Source organism: Schistocerca serialis, chromosome 10 (genome assembly GCF_023864345.2).
Source record: "Schistocerca serialis cubense isolate TAMUIC-IGC-003099 chromosome 10, iqSchSeri2.2, whole genome shotgun sequence".
In the NCBI taxonomy this organism is placed as follows: Eukaryota; Metazoa; Arthropoda; class Insecta; order Orthoptera; family Acrididae; genus Schistocerca; species Schistocerca serialis.
In genome coordinates, this window is record NC_064647.1 from 226,006,044 (window position 1) to 226,030,514 (window position 24,471).

Below are 24,471 nucleotides of genomic sequence, written 5' to 3' on the forward strand. Positions count from 1 at the left end.
AGCTCTGAACATCTCTATTGTTATAGTGAAGAGAGAGACAATGGGGGAGGAGAAGGGTGCAGTTTCAGCTGGAAGCTCTGTTCTTGTGACACCTGGAAAGACAAGGAAAAGATTGTACCATGTGACAAATATTGACAGCTCTGACAAAAAAATGCACCAACAGCCTGGTTCCCTGCTGTCGGGCTGATACGGGTAACCGTCCGGGTCTGCCGGCTTCTGATGGCAAGCAGGATGCACTCAGCCCTTGTGAGGCCAGTTGAGGAGGTACTCTATTGAGAAGTAGTGCCTCCATTCATGAAAACAGACAATGGCTGGGAGAGCGGTGTGTTGACTGCATGCCTCTCCATATCCTCTTCCAGTGCCGCCTTTGGGCTAAGCATGACGTGTGATTGATTGGTACCTTCAAGAACTGTTCTGACAGAATTCAGTTTTTTTATGAAAATGCAGGTGGCGTACATGAAGGTTGCAATTATAATAGTAGCAACTATTTACTATCAACTTATACAAAACAGATACAGGTTGCCAAGTTGTTGTTCAAAGTATTTGCTAACATTATGTATAAACTGATGCCAGCTATGTCGAAGTCATTGGACAGCCGGGTTGGTAGTTCGAATGGAGCAGTCTGTCACCCGACAATTCTCTGTAACAGTTGTGAAACAAATACCATGAAGGGCTTCGTTTAATTAAGGAGTCAAGTTGAAGTCACAAGAGCTTAAGTCAGGGAACGTGGTGGCTAGTACAGCATTTTCCACCCCCATGGATCGAACAAATTGGTCGCAACTTACATCTGAGCATTGTCCTACATTATTATGGATGGGTCCTGCAAAAAGTGTCACCGCTTCTTTCTCTAAGCTGTTCATTTTTTGGAATGTAGCCTTTATCTGTCATAAAGTGATTTGTTTACAGGCATTGTGGTAAGCATTTCCATCGTTTTAAGAAAAGTTGGCTTTGCATTGAAATTTTTCTCAGGTAGAAAAGTATTAATAGAAAATGGAGATCTTCCAGCATGTGCTAGCAGTGAATCCAGAGTATATAATATGGATTGATAAAATGTAGGTTAACGTGTGTCACGTGAGATGAGTCTCGTGGACAGAAACATAGATCACAGTTATAAGCTATGCCCAATTGAAAAGGAGACCTTCACTGTCACTGTGTGTGTAATCCCAGTGGGTGAATGTTTTTACCGAGAGATGGTGTGTCAGTATTTCCAGTTGTACAAGCGGAGTTATCAGCCTTGCAGCAATTTCCTCATTTCTGGTGAGTTGTTTCCGCAATCCGTTGCTCAAAGGATTCCTGTCGATTGGTGGTTGTCTTCGTGCAGAAGGGGATCACTCTTCATGGGTTTATCTCAGGATGGAACAGCTGTATGGAGAGCAGCGTCTCACACAGTGCACAATATTCCAGTGGTATCAATGTTATGATGCGGGATGTACATCTGCACCTATACCTACATCTATACTCTGCAAACAACTTTGAGGTGCACCACAGAGGGTACATCCCATCATACCATTTATTAGCATTTCTTCCTGATCCATTCATATATGGAGTGTGGGAAGAATGATTGTTTGAATGCCTCTGTGCGTGCAGTAATTATTCTAATTCTATCCTCACACCCCCTATGCGAGCAATACACAGGGGGTTATGGTGTACTCCTAGCATCGTCATTTGAAGCTGGTTCTTGAAACTTATGTAATAGACTTCCACGGGATAGTTTACATCTATTTTGAAAGGTCTACCAGTTCAGTTCCTACAGATAGAACAAACCTGTGACCATTCGTGTTGCCCTTATCTGTATATGTTCAATATCCCCTATTAGTCCTCTCTGGTAAGGGTCCCACACACTTCAGCAATATTTTAGAATCGATCACGAGTGATTTGTAACCAATTGCTTCTGTAGACTTATTGCATTTCCCCAGCATTCTACCAATAAACTGACGTATACCATCTGCTTTACCCATAACTGAACCTATGTAATCATTCCGTGTCACATCCATACAAAATGTTAGACCCAGATACTTGTATGACTTGTTTTGTGGAGTGCAAAATTTTACATTTCTGAATATTTAGGGCAAGTTGGCAATCTCTGCACCACGTTCAAATCTTATCGAGATCTGACGGAATACTTATGCAGCTTCTTTCAGATAGTACTTCACTGTAGGTAGCTGCATCATCTGCAAAATACCTGATTTTCCTATTAATATTGTCTGCAAGGTCATTGATATACAACTGAACAGCAAGGGTCCCAACACACTTCCCTGCGTCACACCCGAAGTTACTTCTACATCCGATGATGACTCACCATCCGAGATAACGTTCTGGTGGGTACATATCTACTCAGTGCATGGTGATCTAGTCTTTTAAACTTGAACTGGGTTTCCTCTACATGCACCTGCCCTGTGCTGAATGTTTCAAACTCCTCATTGAGATATGACACTACTGATTTTTTAATCTAGTTTACTGAACATATATATCTGGTTGTTTTAGCTGCCCTTTGTACTTTGGTAATCATTGTTGCCACAACTGCATTATGGTCACTGATGCCTGTTTCAATGTTAACATCCTCAAAGAGGTCAGGTCTGTTTGTTGCCATTAGATCCAATATATTTCCGTAATGAGTGGGGTTCCTTACTACCCATTCTGGGCAGTTTTCAAAGAAGGCATTTAGTAAAGTTTGACAGGATGTCTTATCATGCTCACCACTACCAAAACTGTAATTTTCCCAATTAATTGTTGAATGATTAAAGTCTCCACCAACTCTGACATACAGTTGGGGAACTTACGATGTATTGACATCGAGAACTTGTGACACCCTAGGCAGGCACACGTCACAATCAGTACCACGATTTCAGCTGTGGAGGAGCTCACACAGCTGAATCATTAGACCACCACATATGACTCTGTTATTGAACTGTTGATAAGCAAAGGAATTGTGCATCGCTTAAATCATGAGCAGCTTTTTTATAGCAAAGTTTGTGCACAGTAGGTGCTCAAAAATCTTTCAGAGAATCAGAAGACTATGAGAATGGATGTTTACACCTGAGGCATCTGTTGAGATACACTGAATGTGGAATGGATTTCATTGTTGAGATTGTGACGTGATGAAACTTGGTGCCATCACATCGAACCTGCCTCCAAACGGGTGAGCATGGAGTGGTGGTATCCCAGCTACCATCATCCATAAAGAGCCCAGCCTTCCCCGGAGACTAGAAGACATGCTCAGTTTCTTTCGATGAAAATGGACCTCAACTCATTGACTGGCTACGGTGGGGTGCGACAGCTAATGCTGAATAGTATTGGAACATGTTGCTGAGGGTCAAACAGGCTATCAAGAACAAGGGCAGCATCAAGCTCCGTAATGGGATAGTGCTTCTCCAGAATAACGCTAGGCCCCGTGTGACCGAGGATACCCTTGAACTCCTTCAAAAATTTTGATGGGCAGTCCCAGAACATCCTCTGTACAACCTCAATATCTCCCCATGTGACTCATGTCTTCGGAGCCTTAAGACAATCTGCAAAACGTCAGAAGTTTCTCTGTGCCAAGGAAATACAGTACAATGTGATCTGTACTCTAGATCTGTCAGTAACTCAGGAGTTCTACACTGTAGCCATACACTCCCATCATGCACCAGGATAAGCGTATAAGTGTCTGTGGAAGATATTTGTAACTATACGTTCCATATGAGCAATAATTATAATAATCTTATTAAAATTTTATGTATACAGTCTCCTTTTCAGTTGAGTACGCCTTATATAAAACAGCGAGTAAACAACCTTGTAGTATTTGCTTTCCGCTAACAAGTCAACAACGTACAACTTCTCGGCTAATTTATTTGTAGCAACTCTTAATTGTTAGATAAAAGTTACCACAGGGGAAAATATCTGTGTTGCAGCCACTCAGTAAATCACACTTTAATGTCAAACTTTGTGGGAGTTTCTTCAGTCTGCCTGTTATGATAAGGTGCGCTATAAATTACAATGAAACAGCAGATGACAATTGCTACCACACACAGTTCTGTCAACTACAAGTAATGGCTCAAAAGTCTTCGGAATGCTCGCACACGTGCATCACGTATGAGATGCCTTCATTTCACATAGTCATTATTGCAAATGACATCAGCCAGCAATGGAGACTTGCTGTCAAGGATGGAAACTGTAATACAAATAAAGCATAGGGGTGCATGGCCAGCAGTGAAATAGCATTGGCTCTGCTGAGTGCCAAGGTAGTTAGCTAGTAACAGTACAGTTCGCTGTTGAGGATCTTCTTACAGCAACTGGACTATTACTGTGTATTTCTCACTCACATAAAGACAAAGGTAATTTATCAGTACTAAAACGTAGAGCTCTATGACTTTGGATTACATTAATTTAAAAAGAAATACAGCAACCATCCACTTTTTTATGTATTTTTATATCTTCAGTTAATGTAGTACATATTTAAATCTTCACTTAGGATATCATTAAAAACATTGACTGCAAAGTGGATGCTGCAGCTGCTTTTCTGTTCTGCTTGTTGCTCCTATTTTCCACAGTTATAAACATTTGCACCAGCACTTTTTCTTTCTGTGCCACACTTCTAAATGCGGAAAATAGGAGTGACAAGCAGAACAGAAAGGCAGCTGCAGCATCCAAATTGCAATCATTGTTTTTAACGATGTGCTAATTGAAGATTTAAATATGTATTACTCCAATTGAAAGATAGGTGGAAGCTCGAAATGTGTGTTGATATAAATAAAAATACATAAATAAGTTGCAGATTGTTACATTTCTTAAAGTAAATCATAGATTTTTTTTTTAATTTTGTAAAAGATATAAATATTGATCCATATTGCAACACACACAACATTCTCTCAAGTAAAATATTTGATACATAAAATAGTTGTGTGTGTGTGTGTGTGTGTGTGTGTGTGTGTGTGTGTGTGTGTGTGTGTGCGCGCGCCCCTATTCGGATATTCAAGTAGACTCTAATAAAGGCAATCATGGAAAAGCTTTTGAACAGTGGTGCTGTAGAAAAATGCTGAACATCAGTTTAACAACAATATGAAAATGATGGCTTGCTACTTACCGCAGAGAGCAGCCTTCAAGTCACATTCCGCCTATCTGCGAATTGATTCCTCCTGTTTGTAGTGAATAACAATCCATCCTTCCACATTGTCGTTGTTCCATCCTGGACTTTCGTTGTCAGAAGATTGGGCTGGTAGTTTGGATAGTTAATGAGGAAGTACTGAATCAAATTGGAGAGAGAAGAAATTTATGGCACAACTTGATGACAGAAAGAAGGGATTGGTTGATAGGACACATTCTGAGGCATCGAGTTTGATAATGGAGGGAGGTGTGGGGTGTAAAAAGTGTGAGGGAGACCAAGGGATGAATAAAGCAAGCAGATTCAAGTGGCTGTAGATTGCAGTAGTTATGCTGAAATAGGCGGCATGCATAGAATAGACCAGTGTAGAGAGCTGTGTCGAACCAGTTTTCAGACTGAAAAATAAACATCATTTGAATGTGCATTGAATATTCAGGCTTCAAATCTTTTTTACTATTCCCTATGTAAAATTTTACATGACCATCTTTCTTGCAATGTCATGTTTCAAGTTAACAGTGACCACTGTGTGAAGAGTGTCAGATTTGTAATGTGATACATCATTACTGACAAACCTAAGGAATTGTTGACAAAACTGTAAATTCTAGTTGAAATCACAATCAGAAAATTTCATTGGGTACTGTGAAATCTAGAAAATTAATGCTGTCTCACACAAACGACAAATATTGATTCAGAGAAATATGTATTCCCCTCCTGTTTGAATGCACTTTTTATAGCATTTCTGCCAATCCTCGAACATGTGGTGCAGGCTATTTTTTGTCAGGTCCTTGTAAATTGCTGCAGTTTACTTGAGCACTGCTTCAGAATTCCCAAACTGAATGTGCCAAGCTTTGTCCTTAGTGACAGAAACAAAAACTAAGTCAGGGATGCAAGATTGGGCCTATAACACAGGTGTGGTACACGTGTAATGTTGAACTGATCTAGAAACTGCATGACTTGATTTGCGAAGTGAGGCTGCACATTGTCGTGATGAAATTGCCACTCAGTTTAGCCAATACTGACGAGTATTGTGCTATTGTAACTGTTGTGTGAGGGGGAACTTTTAGCTGGTAAATCATTCCATGACAGTCAAAAAATGTAATCACCATCAATTTCCCTGCAAAAGGAGCAACTTTCACCTTTTTTGTGTTGGGGAACCTGGCAATTTCCATACTGTGCTGGCTTGTTTTCCTTCAGGATCATAATGATTCAGTTGTGACTCATCACCAGTGATAATCAATTCCAGAAATGCATCCCCTCCATCAGCAAAGGGAGACAGCACCTTACGGCTTGTCTCCATTCGCATAGACTTTTGTTTGGTAGTCAGCTGACATGGCATCCACCAGGCACAAGAATGGGTCAGACGAAGATGATTATGCATAGTCATAATGACACTGCCTTATGAATTCTCAACACTCCACAGAAGTTATCAAATGCTATCCGCCAATCCTCACGGACAATCACAGCAGCTGTGTTGATGTTGACTTCAGTCACAGCAGAAGCTGGAACACCAGGCCCACCTTGTTCAACACAGACAGGTCAGCCTTCTTTGAAGTCCTTAAACTACCTAAATACCATTGCACGAGATAGTACATCTTTACCATATGCTTCCTGCAGCTTTTTGTAAGATTCAATGGCTGTACACTTTGAACAAACACAGAATTTTATTATGTCATACTGCTCCTTTCACGTCATCTCCATTGTTTGGTATTCAAAATGAAAAGGGTGTCTACTTACACAAGAGTGCTGCTGCCTATTGACATTATACATAAAAAAACACTCTTTTCAAATATTCGTAGTACATATAGAAAACTTATCACAGAAGCTGCAGGGAAAAAATAAGTCTCAGTCCTCATTGATCAGCCCATTGCACAATATCCTGCCACGATGAGGCAAATGTAGTGGTACACCTATTGGCAGTATTGTAGAGCAAGGCAGTCAATGACCTTCTAAGCTGCAAAAGGCTATTATAATATTGAAAATTACACAGCTTAGCTTTTTGCTGTGCAACAGCTCCCTCCCCAACCCCCAGTTTCCTGCCGGTGATGTAGATGCAGGTCTCATTAGCTTATTTTTTTCTGCAAAAGTTAAAAGACCTTTTGACAGCTGCTCAGGTATTGAACTGAAACTTGTATAACTCAATTTTAGGAACAGCTTGTTTCAACTAATAAGTAATCTATGATACATATTCCTTTTACAAAGATAATAACTTTTTTCCTCCACTATAGAGCAAAATAATTATGTAATTTTATTTTCTGCTTATATAACATAAACGTGCACACTATCTGATCAAAAGTACCCGGCCAGCTATTAGTGGATGTTAATATTGGGGTGTGCCCACCCTTCACATTTATGACTACTGCAGCTTTGCTTGGGACACTTTCAGTGAAGTGCCTGAATGACTGTGGAGGAATGGCAGCCCATTCTTCCTCTAGAACTGAAAACAGAAAAGATGGTGATGTGGGATGCAGAGATCGGGAGTGAAACTGACATTCAGAATCATCCCAAATGGGTCCGTTGTGTTCAGGTCAGTACTATGAGCAGGTCAGTCTATTTCGGGAATGTTACTGTCCACAAACCATTGCCCCACTGGCGCTGCCGTATGACGGGATGCATTATCACGTCGATACAATCATCATCTCCGTACCGTTACTCTACTGTATGCAGTTCAGGTGCTTTAAAATTTGATAATATCCTTCTGCATTTAGAGTTTTCTTAAGCGCGATAAGTGGACCGTACCGTAACATCCTCATATCGTAACACTACCTCTTCTACGTGTCACTGTTAGCGCTACACGTGGTGGCAGGTAACTTTCTTCCAGGCATTTGTCACACCCAAACCTCTGCATCGGAATGCCAAAGGGTAGAGATAAATTCATCACTTCCACTCATTTCCAGTCATCCAATGTCAAATGGAAATAGATTCAACACGTCCTCAAGTGACACTTAACACTGACTGCAGAAATGTGAGGCTTATACTGAGGTGATCCATTCTTTTTAACTGCCTACACACAGCCATTTTGCTAGCTGGACTGCTGGTAGCACTTTGGAACTCGTGAGTGAGTCCTTCCACTGATTTCATACAATTGTTTACAACTGCCCTACTCAATGCTAGACACTCCCTGTCAGTCATTACATTAGGTCTGTCGATCTCTGTTTAGCCACGGTTGTCGCTTCGCATTTCCACTATACGATCGTATCACCGATAGTCGAATTGGGCAGCATTAGGAGGGTTTGAATGTCACTGGTGGATTTGTTATTCTGGTGGTGACATCTGATGACTAGTTTACGTTTAAAGTCACAGAGCTCTCTTGACCAGCCCAGTTGGCTGTTACTACTTCTCTACTGATAACACAATACTTCTCGCCTTTTTTACTGGCAGGTAGAGGTGAGTTCCACATTACATAGTGATGTCCTGATACATTTGACTGGATAGAGTACATTTTTAGTATGTGCATATCCCCCAGACAGTCCAACAGGGTATTCAACTATTTTCTGGAATCTGTCGTAAATGACTAATTATGTCAGTTTATAATCCTAAAGTGCTTTTTTTTCTCTCTCTCTTTCTCTCTCTTGAATTTCAGTATTCTTTTATAGAAACTGACATGAACTTCATATAATTTGAAAGCCCACTAAAACATTCCGTTTGAGTCTCGATGCCCGTGATGTCACTCGCTAGCTCACTGCTCCTACTGTCTCGATGCTAATTCACGGTGATGTCTCATTTTGGAAAATGTGTTGCAAATGGTGTGTAGTACCGTACTCTACAAATACGTTTATAAAAACTCTGAATAGTTGTTTTTACACATGAGAATGAGAAGATGCGTAAAATGAGGTTGCACTGTACTGGCAAATTGCAACTCCGTGAACATAAGAGTTACTAACGTAATTAAAAGTGTGTTGCACTGTGAAGTTAACATCAACTTACGTCCAAGGTATACTCTCCCACTGTTACAATGAAGGATAGCGTCATTCGAAGAAATTAAACTTGTAATGAAAATTGTCGTTTTACCCAGATACACCTCAATTATTTGGTAGCTCAGTTGTTAGAGCAATAGACTGTCAAATTTTATAAGATTATGTCTGCAGATTGCAGGTTTGAATCTAACCCAAAAGAACATTTTAACTTATTTGTAAAAAACAACTCGACAGTCCTCTCATGTGAGAACCAAATAACAATTACAAAACTTAACCATACTGAACGGAAACAGAATATTACTTTATTTTCCATACTGTTTATGTGCGATTACATTTGCGGTTGCTGTTCACATACGTCATTTTCAAAAAGATGTTTTCTTATTAATGTGACCACAAACTTTTTCCATTATTAGAAACAGTGTTTTTATCTTCGTACTGTCCATCTAGGATCCTTATTGTTTATCTTTTTGCAGTTTCATCATCTTACATAATGTATAGATGAAGTAAGTCTGCTTAGACGCTAGTGTTAGTTTCCACTCACCATCATCACAGCCCTTACTCTTGTGTCACTTGTGTGTTGTACTGTCATTGTATCTCTCCGTACAACCTCATCGTCCTACACCTCATTGTACTGTGGGCGTATGGTGATATTTTCACTACTAGCAATGTTTTCCTAAAAAGTGAATTGTTTGTTGCAAAGTAAATGCATTTATCCTCTGTTGGCCGTTTCTCGGGCTAAGACTGATGTGGTGCTGTATACAATACACTCACAATCGAAACAAATGTTACAATCAGTTACTGATAATGCCATTTTTGTATTTCATGTAAACTTTTTCAGAACATATGACCCTTGGAGCATTAGAAAATGTGACCTCTTCATCTGCAGTCAGAAGTGCTGTCTGTTGTGCCACAGAATGCCTGCTGGATATAGTATCTCTGCCGAGTGTCTTTTAGAAAGGAAATCAGCACTAAGTTTTGCCGAGAATAATTTTATTTTGTTTTGGGTCACAGCTCGTGGCTGATAGTTGACGATCTAGTCATAATACGTGGACCCATTTGCAAAAGTTCCACAATTCCATAGTTTTGAGCAAGTTTGGTGATATTGCAGGGAGCGGGGAAAAGAACGTCCATCATTGCACATATCGCTGCTCTGAATGAGTGGAGCATAAACGCATCAACTTTCACAAGGCTTCCTCTGTCAAGGTTCACAGAATTTCTTTCTGTTGTTACTTAAAAGTTGTAATTGCATTTTCCATCACTGAATAGCTAAACTGTTTGTAGAAAAAGTACATAAAAATCTGGTAACCTCGTAACTTCTGCTAATGCTCCTGTAACACACATATAGCTTCGTCTTACTCCTAGTCCGTGACATCACCAGAGCATCAGCCAGTAACAGGTGACCACAACCTGATATTTAATTATTTTTAAGCTTTAATTAAATAAAAGTAACAGATTTTTGTGAGAATATTGACTGTAAATGCTATTTAAATGTTGTAGTCAATCAGAATAACAACAATCCAAACCACAGTGTTAACATAGGAAAATAGCCTATTGTGCTGAGACAAGTTAGTGTACTGTGTAACATGCCTGAGTGTGTGTGTAAAAGTTATTTTGGTTTAATAATATTTTGCCTTAGTATTTTCTCCTTTTTCTTTCTTTGTAAACAGATTATCTGATGAGAACTTGGTAAGAAGTTGAAGCTTGAATATGATATATACCTTAGGGAACAAACAATGAACTAACATTACAGATTTCTCCACAATAACATTATGAACACAGTGCGATTTTTCTCTTTAAATTGGTGTTGGTGCTTATTGCAGGGCTTATTAATTCATCGCCAACAAACTTTTAGGAAATGTGGTGAAATGCCACACATCTGGAGCCATTGTTCAGTAAGTTTGCCTTTTTTCCGTAAAAATATTAGGTCTTTTGCAGCTATGAAATACTCTTCCCATCAGATGAGAATTCTAAATTGAGTTCAGGGTTAATTATTTTCACTTGTAGAACAAACTTCATAATTGTAAAGTCAGAGAAATACTCGAAGTTGTGCGTTATCTTCGAATAACATTTTCATTCGATATACTGAACATTTTTAATTATTTTACGTACCAGTAATTACAGGTTCGGAGATGTGAAGTGTTTAATGTTATTTTAATGAAATACACTGAACTTTTTGTCTAGTAAGTCTTATCACACAATAGTTTTTTGGCTGATTCATAAATTCATCTCCAGCTGTATACAATGCAAATGTTATTGCTGGGAACGGACCACATTGTGATCGATTAGCTCTTAATGGATGAAGAGAATTTTCATTACATTAATTGTAGGTTCAATTAGAAAGCTTTCAACTTCAGTTGTTGTATTGAAACCCAATGAGGCTCTTGGCAGTGCAGGTTCCCATCATCTTTTTTTTCCGCTAGAACACATCTTAGTGATCGCCACTGCCCACAGAGGAGTACAATGCCGCATTATTGCAACCTTGTACACTCCACGTGAAACAAAAAATTGTGTGACTGTTTTCAAAATAAAGCCAATATAAATGCTTTGAAATAAAAATTTGTTTGTGTTTACCAGACATCACTCAGGCTGGAAAGACATCAGTGTTGTTGTAATATTTGTAACACTGCAACAGTAATGAGAACAAACTGTATAAAGAGAGTGTAATCGTATTGTAATTTCTTAACAGTCAGATGCCTCAAAATTGTACAATCCACAACAAAATTGCTCAATATAAGTATTGTCATTTGGGACTGGCTCACACTGTACAATAATTTTTATCTCGCAAGGTCGAGCCCCACTGTGAAGAGCAGCCCGCCGGACCGACGGACACCTTCCGGGAGCAAGCGCGGTGACCCGTCGCACGTCGCGGCTGCGGACGACAGCGAGATGAAGTTCGAGCGAGCCACTGCCGAGTCGGCAGCAAAATCGCGCAGCAAGGCCAAGCGGAGCGGGAGTAGCGTCGTCGGAGGCGGCGGCACGGGCAGTGGCAGCGCGGCCGGCAGTGCGGGAGTTGGAGGGGGGCCGAGTGCAGGTGGCGCGCCGGCGCAGGCGGCGGCCGGCTCCAAGTCCAAGCTCCCCTTCATCGGCCGCATGCCCATACTCAAGAACATTGCGGCAAAGAGGAAAGGCTCCTCTACTGACAGAGGAGATGATGACGGAAAACTAGGTAAGAAGTTTGTTTGCTTCATTTGGGGTAAACCCAAAATTTTTTTTACAATTCCGGGAATTTTCACTTTTTTAGTTTTCGGTTAAATTTTTGTAATTTTGACTGATAAGAATTTTACTGTAGCCCCTTGCTGAAGAATAATACTCCAGCAATGAAACATAAATAACAACTCTGATGGAATTACAATTTTCTCGAGCCATACAAGTCAGAGCTTTATCTTCGACAATGATAGAAGCTGAAGAAATGAATTAAAATTTGTGCCAATGCTGGGACTCGATACTGGGTCTCTTGCTTTACCAGGCTGATGTGCTAACCTTTATGACGCTGTAGCAGTACGGCTAACAGCTGTACAACTACCCTAGTCCAATGCCCTCCCTAAAATAAACTTCATTTCACGTCATTTTCCCCTTCTTAAATTGTCAATAGTGCAGAGAACCTCAGCAATAGTGATGATTTAAGAAGGGGAAATGGGTTGAAGGTGTGAATTGAGGTTTGTGTTAGGGAGGGCAATGGATTGTGGTAGTGTTGGGCAGCTGTGTTAGCCGTACCACTACAGCGGTGTAACGGTTAGCACATCTGCCTAGTAAAGCAAGAGACCCAGTATAGAGTCCCAGCATTGGCACAAATTTTAATTCATTTCTTCAGCTTATGTCATTGTTGAAGATAAAGCTGTGACTCGTATGGCTTAAGAAAATTGTAATTCCATCAGATCAACAAATCACCTACATCTTCTGAGGTACAGGCAGGATTTCCCCATTACATCCAATGCTGAGGTCTATTCCAATACTGGAGAACCTTGGTAATAGTGATGATTTAAGAAGGGAAAAATGGGCTGAAGACGTGAATTGAGATTTGTGTTAGAGAGGGCATTGGACTAGAATAGTCAGTGCAGCTAAATTAGCTGTACTGCTGTGGTGGTGTAAAGGTTAGCACATCTGCCCAGTTTCAAGTCCTGGCCATGGCACAAATTTTAATTCATTTCTTCACCTTTCATCATTATTCAAGGTAAACAAGGGAATAACACCAAAATAAAATTTTAGTTGCGAAGAAAATGGACCATTTGCGACGACAAAACACAGTGCCTACAGCAAAATGTGTCAGAGGCTTTAGGGCGAAGACTATGCAATACTTTGTAACAACAAACTACTTTCGAGTAGTGTGAGATTACAACTGTTAACATTTCAAACATGTCAATTTGACTCTCGTTCAAAACTTAACACCTTGAGGACCAGCCTTTTTACAAAAATTTCAGGCCCAGAAGACCAACCATTTGTGCAATTATTTAAAATTTTACTGGCACATTTGTGTTTGATATATATTGAAGGGTAACACACAGTGAAAAAGGACTTCAGAAGTTACCATAGTGTGTTTGGTGAAATTTGTATTTATACCTTCATAATACGAAAAGATGCAGTGTATGTGTCATGCATCAGGTTTTACAGCTATGAGTGAAAGCCTATTTTAACATAACACTGAAAAGATGTATAGTGTATTTTCACCTGCAAATAATTGAGAATTCCAAACCAGCCCCCCCCCCCCCCCCCCCTCCACCTTTACTGAATGGTGGCCATTTTCATTTGTAAGCACGCGATGATGTTTCAGTTTAGAGGCATTAGCAAAAATGTGAATACCTCTGCACTGGGTTAAGTTAAAACATTCCATTTCACATGATTAGTATCCAAATTTTCAAAAATCCCCTTTTTAGGCCCAAAAATAATGACAAGGAGTGATTTATGAGAGTGTTTTTTCTCCTATAGTTAGATATCATACTAGCCTCCTATAGAGCAACAACACTTACAGATGTTTCCTTAATTGGGACTGAATATAAAAATATGATTTTAGCACAGTTTGTACACCTATATGATAGCAACGTACTGTAAAAATTTCAGCATTGATATCTGACTGTGAACAAAGATATGAATTTTTGAAAACTGTGAACTGTGACTGTGACTGTGAACAAAGAGATGAATTTTTGAAAATGAGGAAATAATTCAAATTACTCTACAACTGATCTTATGGCTGTTGCCTATTCACGTGTGATATTGGCGAGATATAATCAGTTATTATTGAAGTAATGTACTGTATTATATACAAAAAGTGGAAACATCACTGAAATTAACGTTTATATCATTTTGACAGACTTAAAATAAATATTTTCAATTAACATCCTTCGAGATGCGACTGTTCATAAACCTGGTAGTGAATATTAAGAACACTTATGTCTTCAGACAGCTTCTGTGATATAGAATAAGACATCCCAGTTGCTGTGGTAAGTTCAAGCATTGAAAGTTTCCTTAAAACATTTTTCATTGGTATCCAGACTTTGTCACTGGTAGATTTCTTGAATGATGTTCTTGGGCAAGCAGAGTGGTAAAAATGCACAAAAACAACATTGTTTTCCAAACTTATTCTTTCAACCTCTGCAGGCCACCACTGTCCATCATACACACATGCCACTATGTCATTCAACGTTAAAGACAGAGATGTAATTTTACTGACACAATGATCCTCATAAATTTTGGTTTCTGATGTTACATAGCATCGAACTAAGTTTTCTGCAATGCCAAGGAATTTGCGGAAATGCCTTGTTCCTTTTATTGCTATAAAGTTTTCAAATCTGGTTTGAAGTGTTGTTTTCATGTGCAGAACCACTTCTTTTTCTCAACATTGGGAAAATTTTCTTTTATGTAATTTATTACATACTTTTGAAACACAGGTACAGCCAAATTGTTGTTCTCTAAGTAGTCACTTAGAATGCAAATTGAAGAACTACAAACTTCATCTTTCTCATTTTTAAAGTAGAGAATAAATGGATGCACTGTTGCCTAGTCACTGACCCAGTGATACCTTTGTATTGCTTCCTGAATCACAAATGTAAAATTTTCTGCAAAATCAGCTATCACTATGCATTCAGTTTCATGAAGTTGTGCTTTTTTGTCAAAAAATATACTTAGGATTTTAAAAACATAGTGGTGACTTTTGAGTTTTTGTAAGTTATCAATTAAAGATTCCAAGTACTCTTCCTGAGATGCAACCACTGTTATCATTTCTGCCCTGTCAGTTGTGACCCATTGTTTGAAGGTAATACTGTCTGGCACGTCCTCATCATATTCGTGAAACAATTCAATAAAGGTTTCCTTACCAGGGCATTTGTTATGCAAACTCATCATACAGTCATAACTGTAAGTGTCACAGACCATTAAATCGAGTAACTCTTTATAGTTAAGATCACTGAGTTTTCCACCCGCAATCATCAGTTTGACATTTTGATGGTATAAACAAACACATACAGAGTGTGTCCCTGCGGATCAAGCCAAAATACACCACTTAGGGTGGAGGGCACAAAATTTTGACCTCAATTTTGCATTCAGGATGAGAATTTTTGAAAGCTACATAAAGGTCATTTAAATTTGACAGAATTAGTCATTTCTGCATTGTTACTTTAACTCCATTAATAACAACTCTTTTGCTATCTTTGCAACCTGGGCACATTCTGCTGTTTTCATCATCTTCAAAAAACTGCTGGAGCTTTTTAATTGTTTCTTCACTTATACCTACTCCTTTCTTCTTTCCTAAAACAGGAAGAATGTCTTGCTCTTTCACTAATTTTCGGGTTACTTTAACCAAACAATGAGAAATGTTGAATTCATGAACTATTTTTTCTCTTGACCATGAGTCAGGGAGCAAACTTAATAACTTTTTCCACTTTAGATGTCACTGAACATTTAATTTTTCATTTCTCTATTAAGCTCAAATATTCAGTGTCAGATGATGCTGGTGGTAGGTTTTCTTCTTCTTTAGAAATGATGTTGGTATCCCTATTATTAAAGCATGATTCCAGGTCTTTTCCAATTTTGTCTGAAATTTGTTGTACCTTATTTTCAATGGCTGCTTTTCTTTCTCTGCTACTTAATTTTATTATTTTCGAAGCAGGAGATACGTCTAACTCAGAACAAGCAAAATCCAATATGTCAACAGCTTCCTCTTTAGGAATACAAATGTCATTAACAAGGTTACATGATTCTGGTTCTGGATTCACAACAAATATTTTAGAGTAACAATTTGGGCACAAGGAATTTGAGGAATCACATTACGTTTCACTTGGGAATCTGTTTCATGTGTTTCAATGTTCAAGTTTTATTTCCCTCAAACCATTAGTAACAGGCTTCTTATGTCAAGTGGATCACAGCAGTTTCTTCCAAAAATGTGGTTGTACTTCAGAATATATTTCCTCTCATGATACTCATACACTGATGTTACACAGAAGAACTTACTCGAAGTTTAAATAAAGTTTGCCTAACTTCATCAAAGTCATTGACATTTTTCAAGTTTTTTGAAACTGAACCAAAAACTGTTTTGTGACACACTTCACTTGCTATTTGTCCATGTTATTGCATTCCAGTTAATGTCTCAAAATTAATTACAAATTACACACAGAACAAAGCACATAACACTTTCTACACTCTAGATGAAGTATGTACATCCACTCTAACAGAGGTTTCGGAACAGACTGACTACAACAATGCCACACCCAGCAATAATGTACTTCTACAGTGTCACACCCGGGAATAATGTACTTCTTTATTGACAACAAATCTAAATGTAAATGGGCATTTTTATTACCATAGAACAAAAGCGTAAGCTCCTATTGTTTAATATTGCATTATTATAAATAAATAAACTAAATGAATATTGGGTGATAGTGTTAACTAAATATATGTCGCAATTAAATTTTATTACAGTGAAACAATAAACCATTTAAATAGGCAACAGCCGTAAGACCAGTTGTAGAGTAATGTGAATTATTTCCTCGTTTTCAAAAATTCATATCTTTGTTCACAGTCAGATATCAATGTAGCAATTTTTACAGTACATTGCTATCATATAGGTGTACAAACTGTGCAAGTGCAAAAATCATATTTTTGTATTCAGTCCCACCTGAGATAACTATCCCCAAACTTAACAAAAATGAAAATTTTCAAATTTCAAAAATCCATAAAAAATTAAGGAAACATTTGTAAGTGTTCTTGCTCTATATGAGGCTAGTAGTGTATGATATCTAGCTTTAGGGAAAAATAGACACTCATAAATCTCTCCTTGTTTGTTATTTTTGGTCCTAAAAAGTGGATTTTTGAAAATTTGGATACTAAACTTTGGAGGTCATTTTGACTGGTTATTTTTGAATTTAGGGTGTTTTGTGTAATAGACAATGTTTTAGAGGACACTTTTCTAAAAACAATTATGTCAATTGCAATGTTGTAACTTAATCCAGCACAGGGATATTCAAATTTTCACTAATGTCTCCAGACTGAAAAATCGTCACACGCCTACTAATAAAAATGACCACCATCCAGTAAAGGTGCATGATAAATTATTTTTTAAAAACTGTTTTGAACTTCTCAAATATAGGGCAATCATATATAAAAAATTAAAATATTTAAAAATGGTCGAACAACAATCACTGGACCACTCCATATGGATTGACCCAAACGTATAAAATTCGTAATGGAGTTTGAGTATATCTGCATAACTCATTTAGCTCTAACCATAGACATCAGTGATCATTTTCAAAGTTTCGAGATTTATAGGAAACCTTTCAATTCTCAATGCACAGCAACCCATAAATGGGCCGCCTTTTATTCAATGCTACATTGCCTAATGTACACCTCCATGAGAACAAGCAAATTCCAAATGGAATTGAAGGTGTTCATATGGCATCAAACAGTGGCTGCCCTCCTACCTTGGTAGATTCCATGATGCACATAAAGCAGAAACAACAGGTATATTCTTTCTTTACTGTGTTCTCTACCCATCACCTGACTGGATGAGCCAGAAAGTGTAAATCCAGGAACTTGAAAACATAATTTTATGTGCAAAACACTGTTGGACACTTTGCCTGATGGTAAAGACAGCTCTCCAGCTTTGGGAAGTGGAATATATGTAATTACTTGTAATTGTGGCAGATTCTATATAGATAAGTGTGGCAGGATAATATACACCAATTAAAGGAATATCGCAGAATTTAGAAACTTAGAAAAGGAGACCCTGTTTGCAGATAACCTGCTTAAAGGAAGTCGTCGTTACAAGGTGCAACATGAAGGATTACGTCACATCTGTAAAGGAAGGAAAATGAGCTGTCTTAAAGTAATGGAAATTAAGAAACATATTTCCATCCATCCAAGCTTATTACTGAATGACCAGACACAGCTCCCTTACTTGCCACTTCCAACTTACTCATAGTCCCATCCATGGCCCCTCTTACTCAGCTAATTTCTCTTGTTGTGTTAAAAAATTTTACTTTGTGTAATCACAGCTGCTTCACACACCTGCTTAATCTCTGTAGGTTATCTTATCTAATTAATACCTATTGGAGATAAGATTTTGTTCACCACATCCTTGGAACATGTCACCAAAGTTTATTGTTCAGTTTATTTTTTTCTGTGAACAGTTGTAATTTGTATATAGTTCATTAGTTACCTTGTCACATACTGTTCCTTAGTTAAATAATCTTACATCACATTTACTCTGAAATAATTCCTCTTGTTTTATTGCTGAATGTAACATAAACATTTTTCATATCTGGAAATGGAACAACTCTCTAGATGCAATAGTGATCCAACAAAATTTCACTGCACAACATATTTTCTTTGTACCTGGTGGTGGTGTAATAGCTGAAAATTGGCTTGTGAAAGTTTTTAAATTATAAAATGTAAAGCTCCATCTGCTGGTCCTGTCGAGCTGCCCAGTACGGCCTGCCCACCACATCATCCTCTGCTGATGGCACCATTCGGATGTGGTCATCACACTGCTCTCCAAACCCTGCAGCCAGTATATGTCACTCGTGTAATTCCTCAGGTGGTGTCGTGAGGATGATTGCACCTTGTTCCAGTCCTCCCACTGAGGAAAAAACCCTGACATTACGGGAATCAAACTGGGTTCCATCACATAATGCCAGACACACTGACAGTGAAGGTTTTCGAATTATAATTCCATGATTCCTGGATCTGTGAGATCACTGTGTTTAAGAATTCTGGACTCTGTATACCACAAGAGTATGATGATCACATGCCAAGTCCCCATTATCACTCCTGTACAGAGCTAATGGAACGACTATTGTGTATATGGTGAAGGCTTCTTGCTTTTAAGAGAAGCATACAAACTTCATTGTTACCAATGTGTGACCTTACCTGCAATCTTGTGCAACACTGCACTGATTGTATAAAAACGATCCATAACCAATAAATCCATTTCCAGTACTAGCAAAGGAGCATTCCATAAGTGTATGTTTGACAGATATTAATAAACACTATCAGAAAAAAAAGTATCTGGGCACATCTACGAAATGCAGAATTCACCACTAGATGTCATGTGAGATGGAGACACCAGTATAAAAGGGGGGACAGGGAGTATTGTGTTAGTGGAGGAGGAGATTAGTTTTTAACGTCCTGTCGACAACTGTGTCATTAGAGACTGTGCACAAGTTCGGATTAGAGAACGATGGGAAGGAAATCGGCTGTGCACTTTCAAAAGAATCACCCCGTCGTTTGCCTGAAACAATTTAGGGAAATCATGGGAAACCTAAATCAGGACAGCCGGACATGGGTTTGAACCTCGATCCTCCCGAATGCGAGTACAGTGTGCTATCACTGTGCTACCTCGCTCTGTAGCAGTAGCAGCTTAACACACTCTGTACCAGGCCTATCGTATGTACCCGTCCCTAGAAATCAGGCAGTTTTGCCAGTATTCAAAAAATCACTGCATCAAATCTACACTTTGGATTGTGGCAGATTTGGTACCATTTTAAAGCTGCACTTTTCTACTTTAATTCTGTGCAAAAGACACTACTATTGAATGCACAGATTTGAGGTACAGTTATAGAAATCACATAGGTGATTTTAAGAATTTAGAAAAGTCATACGGATAAAAGAATGTAATTGTTATTAGTTTTAACTAATATTATGAATATAATAGAGGGAAACATTCCACGTGGGAAAAATATATTTAAAAACAAAGATGATGTGACTTACCAAACAAAAGCGCTGGCATGTCGATAGACACACAAACAAACACAAACACACACACAAAATTCTAGCTTTCGCAACCAGCGGTTGCTTCGTCAGGAAAGAGTCTTTCCTGACGAAGCAACCGCTGGTTGCGAAAGCTAGAATTTTGTGTGTGTGTTTGTGTTTGTTTGTGTGTCTATCGACGTGCCAGCGCTTTCGTTTGGTAAGTCACATCATCTTTGTTTTAAAATATAACTAGTATTATGGCACTACATAACATCTTTCTGCCAGTCTACAATAATTGCATACAAATTTCACACACAATCATATTGTTTTTTAGTGTGGAAAATTTTGAAGCAACGTTCCTCGCATAGTGAAACATCACACTGTTCACATTCATACCGTGTCTCTTTGTGAGAGGCTTTGCTATTCTCTTTCTTGCTCCTGTAACTGCACACATGACACACACAAGCAGCATATTTCCTTGTAGTTGGAGGTATGTGCTGCGAAAAATATCTCTTTGTTAGCCGACCTACTGTTTCTTCATTACTTTGTGTGACTTCAACAAGCTGAGGTGCAAGCACTGTTATGAAGTCTGTTAGTGTGAGTTTCTTGTTGTGCACTGCATTTTATAGCCAAAAAGCATTTGATACTCCCATCAGCAGCAGATGGAAGTATAATTTTCGCCACCATTTCACAGTCCTGTGCTGGAATGGATTGTACTGCAGGCACTGGTCTCCAATATCCACTCCAATTTTATTCAGATTGTAATCCAGTACCTGAAGTAGTTTCATTACTACAGACCCATTCTTCTTAGTATGCATACCAAATGTGGCCTGATGCCTTGTAGACTTTGGATACACATCCCTCTTATCCTTCCACTTCATTGCTAATACATTATCTTTATGCCGAAAAGACATTTTGCCCTTTCTCAGCTTATTACATACTAAATCTTTAGGTAATCCTCTCCTGCATTTGTTCACAGAATGAACAGCTCCAGTACCTTTGTCAGCCAGTCGTTGAAAAAGCTCTGGACTGGAGTAAATTCGGTCTACATACACAGTATGACCTTTATTCAGCAAGCTGCTGTCTGACAACAATCGCAATACAACAGCGGACGAAGAATTGTCAACAATATGCTTACCAGCATAAACTTCATAGTTTACAACATAGCCACTACTGGCTTCAGCAACAGCATAAACCTTCAGCCCATACTTATGAGGCTTATTTTGCATGTAAACACGGAAGCTCACATGACCTCAAAATGGGCATATTCCTTCATCAATAGTCAGTTTTTCTGAGGGATAATATGCCTGGATACATCACTCCTTCATATTCATATAATAAGGTAAAACTTTGTAAAGTGGGTGAAATCCATCTTCACCTAGTTTTTTCTGTTTAGAATTGTCAACAAGATGCAAGCACGATGGTATCTGAGTAAAACGCAAACAACTCGTAACTTGGGGACAGAAGTTACAACTAAGAACAGGATTAGTGCTCCAGTGGTCCACAGTTTTTGGCTTTCTTTAAATACACATGTGGGGAAAGCGTACCCAAGAAATGCGTCATCTCACTTATAGTCACTGGCTTCCAGGAACTCAAAACTGAATTAGGCTTCATGTTATTTCCTCTTCTTTGTCTGTATCGTGAGTTCTTTTACGTCACTGTCAGTAAGGAACACATTACTGCAATCTAGTACAGAACTTGAGTCATCAACATTCACTAGAATCTGCCTGGGTGTGGTGTTGACAGGCAGGGGTCAGTAGTGTCAAATTCAGTCCAGTCAACATCTTTTGAATATTCACAGCTGCTGGATTTGAAGTAACACCTTCAACATCATTCTTGTCTGCATCTGAAGACAAGCTGTCGCCGATCTTGCTCTCTAAAAGGAATTCAGATTATATGTAGCTACATATATATCTCTTACAGAAGACATGTTCAGCAGAAATGTGTGTACTGCACAATTACGAGCAGTGATATGCCATTGAAAATTTGGGAATACGCACCTTCAAACACACCATTGTATTCAGAATCATCAGAATCACTCTCTACGTTATCCAGAGTACTGCTGTCATTAATCAAATCCGCAATTTCTGCGTCTCATAAACCCCGCCGAGACATAATTACAAACATGAAACAGCCCAACGACATAAGGAAGACTGAGAACACAAAGATAAGTATTAACATGAATTATGGCACTGTAAACAACACTGATGTACCATCCATGGACGCATTTTGTTACTAAACATCTGTGAAATGGATCAATACATACCATCTCCAAGAAAAAAAAAATAATTGGTTGCTTGACAATCTCAGAAAAATTTTATATTTGCTGAGTGAATTCCCCAATGTTCAGTAGTCACAAAAATATTTTTTTTTTTAAATAAATTATTCTTTATTATTTTGAAATGGCGGCCACATTTGTTCCAGGCCACATGCGTTTTTCATATTTGCATGCATCTACATTTTTTACAGTTATTCAGTAGTGGATTGTCCTAAGCCTTTCAGATAAAATGCTTTTCGTTCAACACACTCTGGGCTGCAAATTAACATAATTATCACTTAGCTGAATGTCTTCTTTAATATACTTTTAATAGTTCAAAGTTATCAGCCACAAATTAAAAAAACTCAATTTTTGAACAGTAGTTTTCCAAAGAAAGATTAATTTATCAACTTTAATATTTTTTCTGCCATTACACTGTCTAGTATAGTTACTTTTTGTAGAGTATCAGTGGCAGCTTACACTTAAAAAATACACTATTTTAAAAAATGGATTTTTTTTTAATTTTTCCATTTTTGTGGCCTGCAATATCTTTGTTGGGGGACCAGATAAAAATCTGAAAATTTCACAGTTAGTAGACCTTTATGGTATCAAACTACAGTATAAATTTCAACTTTGAGATTCAGTTGGAAGTGATGGAAAAAAAATTACAAACACGAGTTAAAAATACATGTTTTAAGATCTGCGATATCTAGGCTTATGGAATAAAATATATCAGTTACAGTATATTATTTAATCATATCTATGATTACTTACTTTTTAAATTGAAAATAAGCCTACTAATTACATTATATTGTTCTCTTGTAATTTGTTTTTAGTACATCGCTCATTGAACATTTGAGAAATTTGTTCACTCAGTTTATAAGTTCGCCCAGTCACGGTTGTAAATTCCATGGGAGACAGCTTCCTTAGTACATGTTTAAGTAGCATCCAAACTCGATCCTTCTCAGTTTTTTAATAAAGATGTGCTTGGTCCTGGAGGTTGATAAAGTACAATATGTACATCTTGGTTTTGACAGTCAATATTATCAACTTCGCCAATCCACCAGTGTTCATCTTAAACACAAGCCACTATGTCTTTATTTTGAAGAACTATTTGTACAAGTTTTCCACACTATCAGGCGAAGTTGATGTGATCTTACACTTAGTAAGTTGTGTGAATGGGGTACAAAACAATGAAAAGATCGAGTGCCTTTAATCTTCTGACAAGTGTTATACCTTTCCTTCAAGACACTGTTATAGACTTCTTGTATTTCCTCACATTGTATAAAAACATAGGTGATTCCTTTGCTATGTTTTTTTACAGAATTCAAACATTTCTTGAGGTGTTATGTTATGATTGTCATCGGTTCACTGCAGACTTGCTTTTGGGACAGCTCACTTTGTTGTACCCCCGACACCATCACAAGCATTCTTCCCATGGCATGAAGTGAAAAAGTGCCATTCTACATCAACCCCAAAATCTTCTGTATGATAGGAGATTTTTTTTTTAATATATTGACTTGCTGCTCCCAAAAAGTAAATCAGTTTTTTTATGGAAGGGTGGTGCTGTTTAATGTAGTTTGTTAATTTTAGATGAAAAGTGTGCACTGCTGTAGTGTTGTGTTTACGGTAGTCACTTATGACACAAAAGCTGTGACTCATTAGTTTATCTTCATCTTTATAATAGAACACAAATGGATGAACTGTGGCCTGTTTGTTTACCCAGTGGTGCCCTTGTACTTCATCTTCAACAACAAAGGAATAATTTACAAAAAGTCAAAGAACTATGCAGCCATCAACTGCCATGGTTTGCTTTTTGTCTTTCAAAATTTTACTTTGTGCCTTTGCAATAAAATGATGCCTTTTCAGATTTTCAATATTAGACACCAACACTTCAAAAAACTTGTCTCCTGCTTTTATGACTGTCACCTTTTCAGTTCTGTCTTTTGTCACCCATTGTTTGTATTTTATATTGTCAGGCATCAAATCATCTTCTTTGGATTCTTCAAACATGTCAAGTAAGGCTTGTTTGCCTGGACAATCTT

At 38.1% G+C, this 24,471-nt stretch overlaps 1 protein-coding gene across 5 annotated transcripts in view; it reads left to right on the plus strand.

Moving 5' to 3' along the window:
- Positions 1–24,471, plus strand: part of LOC126424964 (zinc finger matrin-type protein CG9776-like) — a 278,906-nt gene that overhangs the window by 231,419 nt on the left and 23,016 nt on the right. For all 5 annotated transcript variants that reach the window (XM_050087838.1, XM_050087837.1, XM_050087839.1 and 2 more), the window contains one exon: positions 11,781–12,160. In XM_050087838.1, the coding sequence (XP_049943795.1) occupies positions 11,781–12,160 (380 nt within the window). The remainder of the gene's footprint in view (positions 1–11,780; positions 12,161–24,471) is intronic.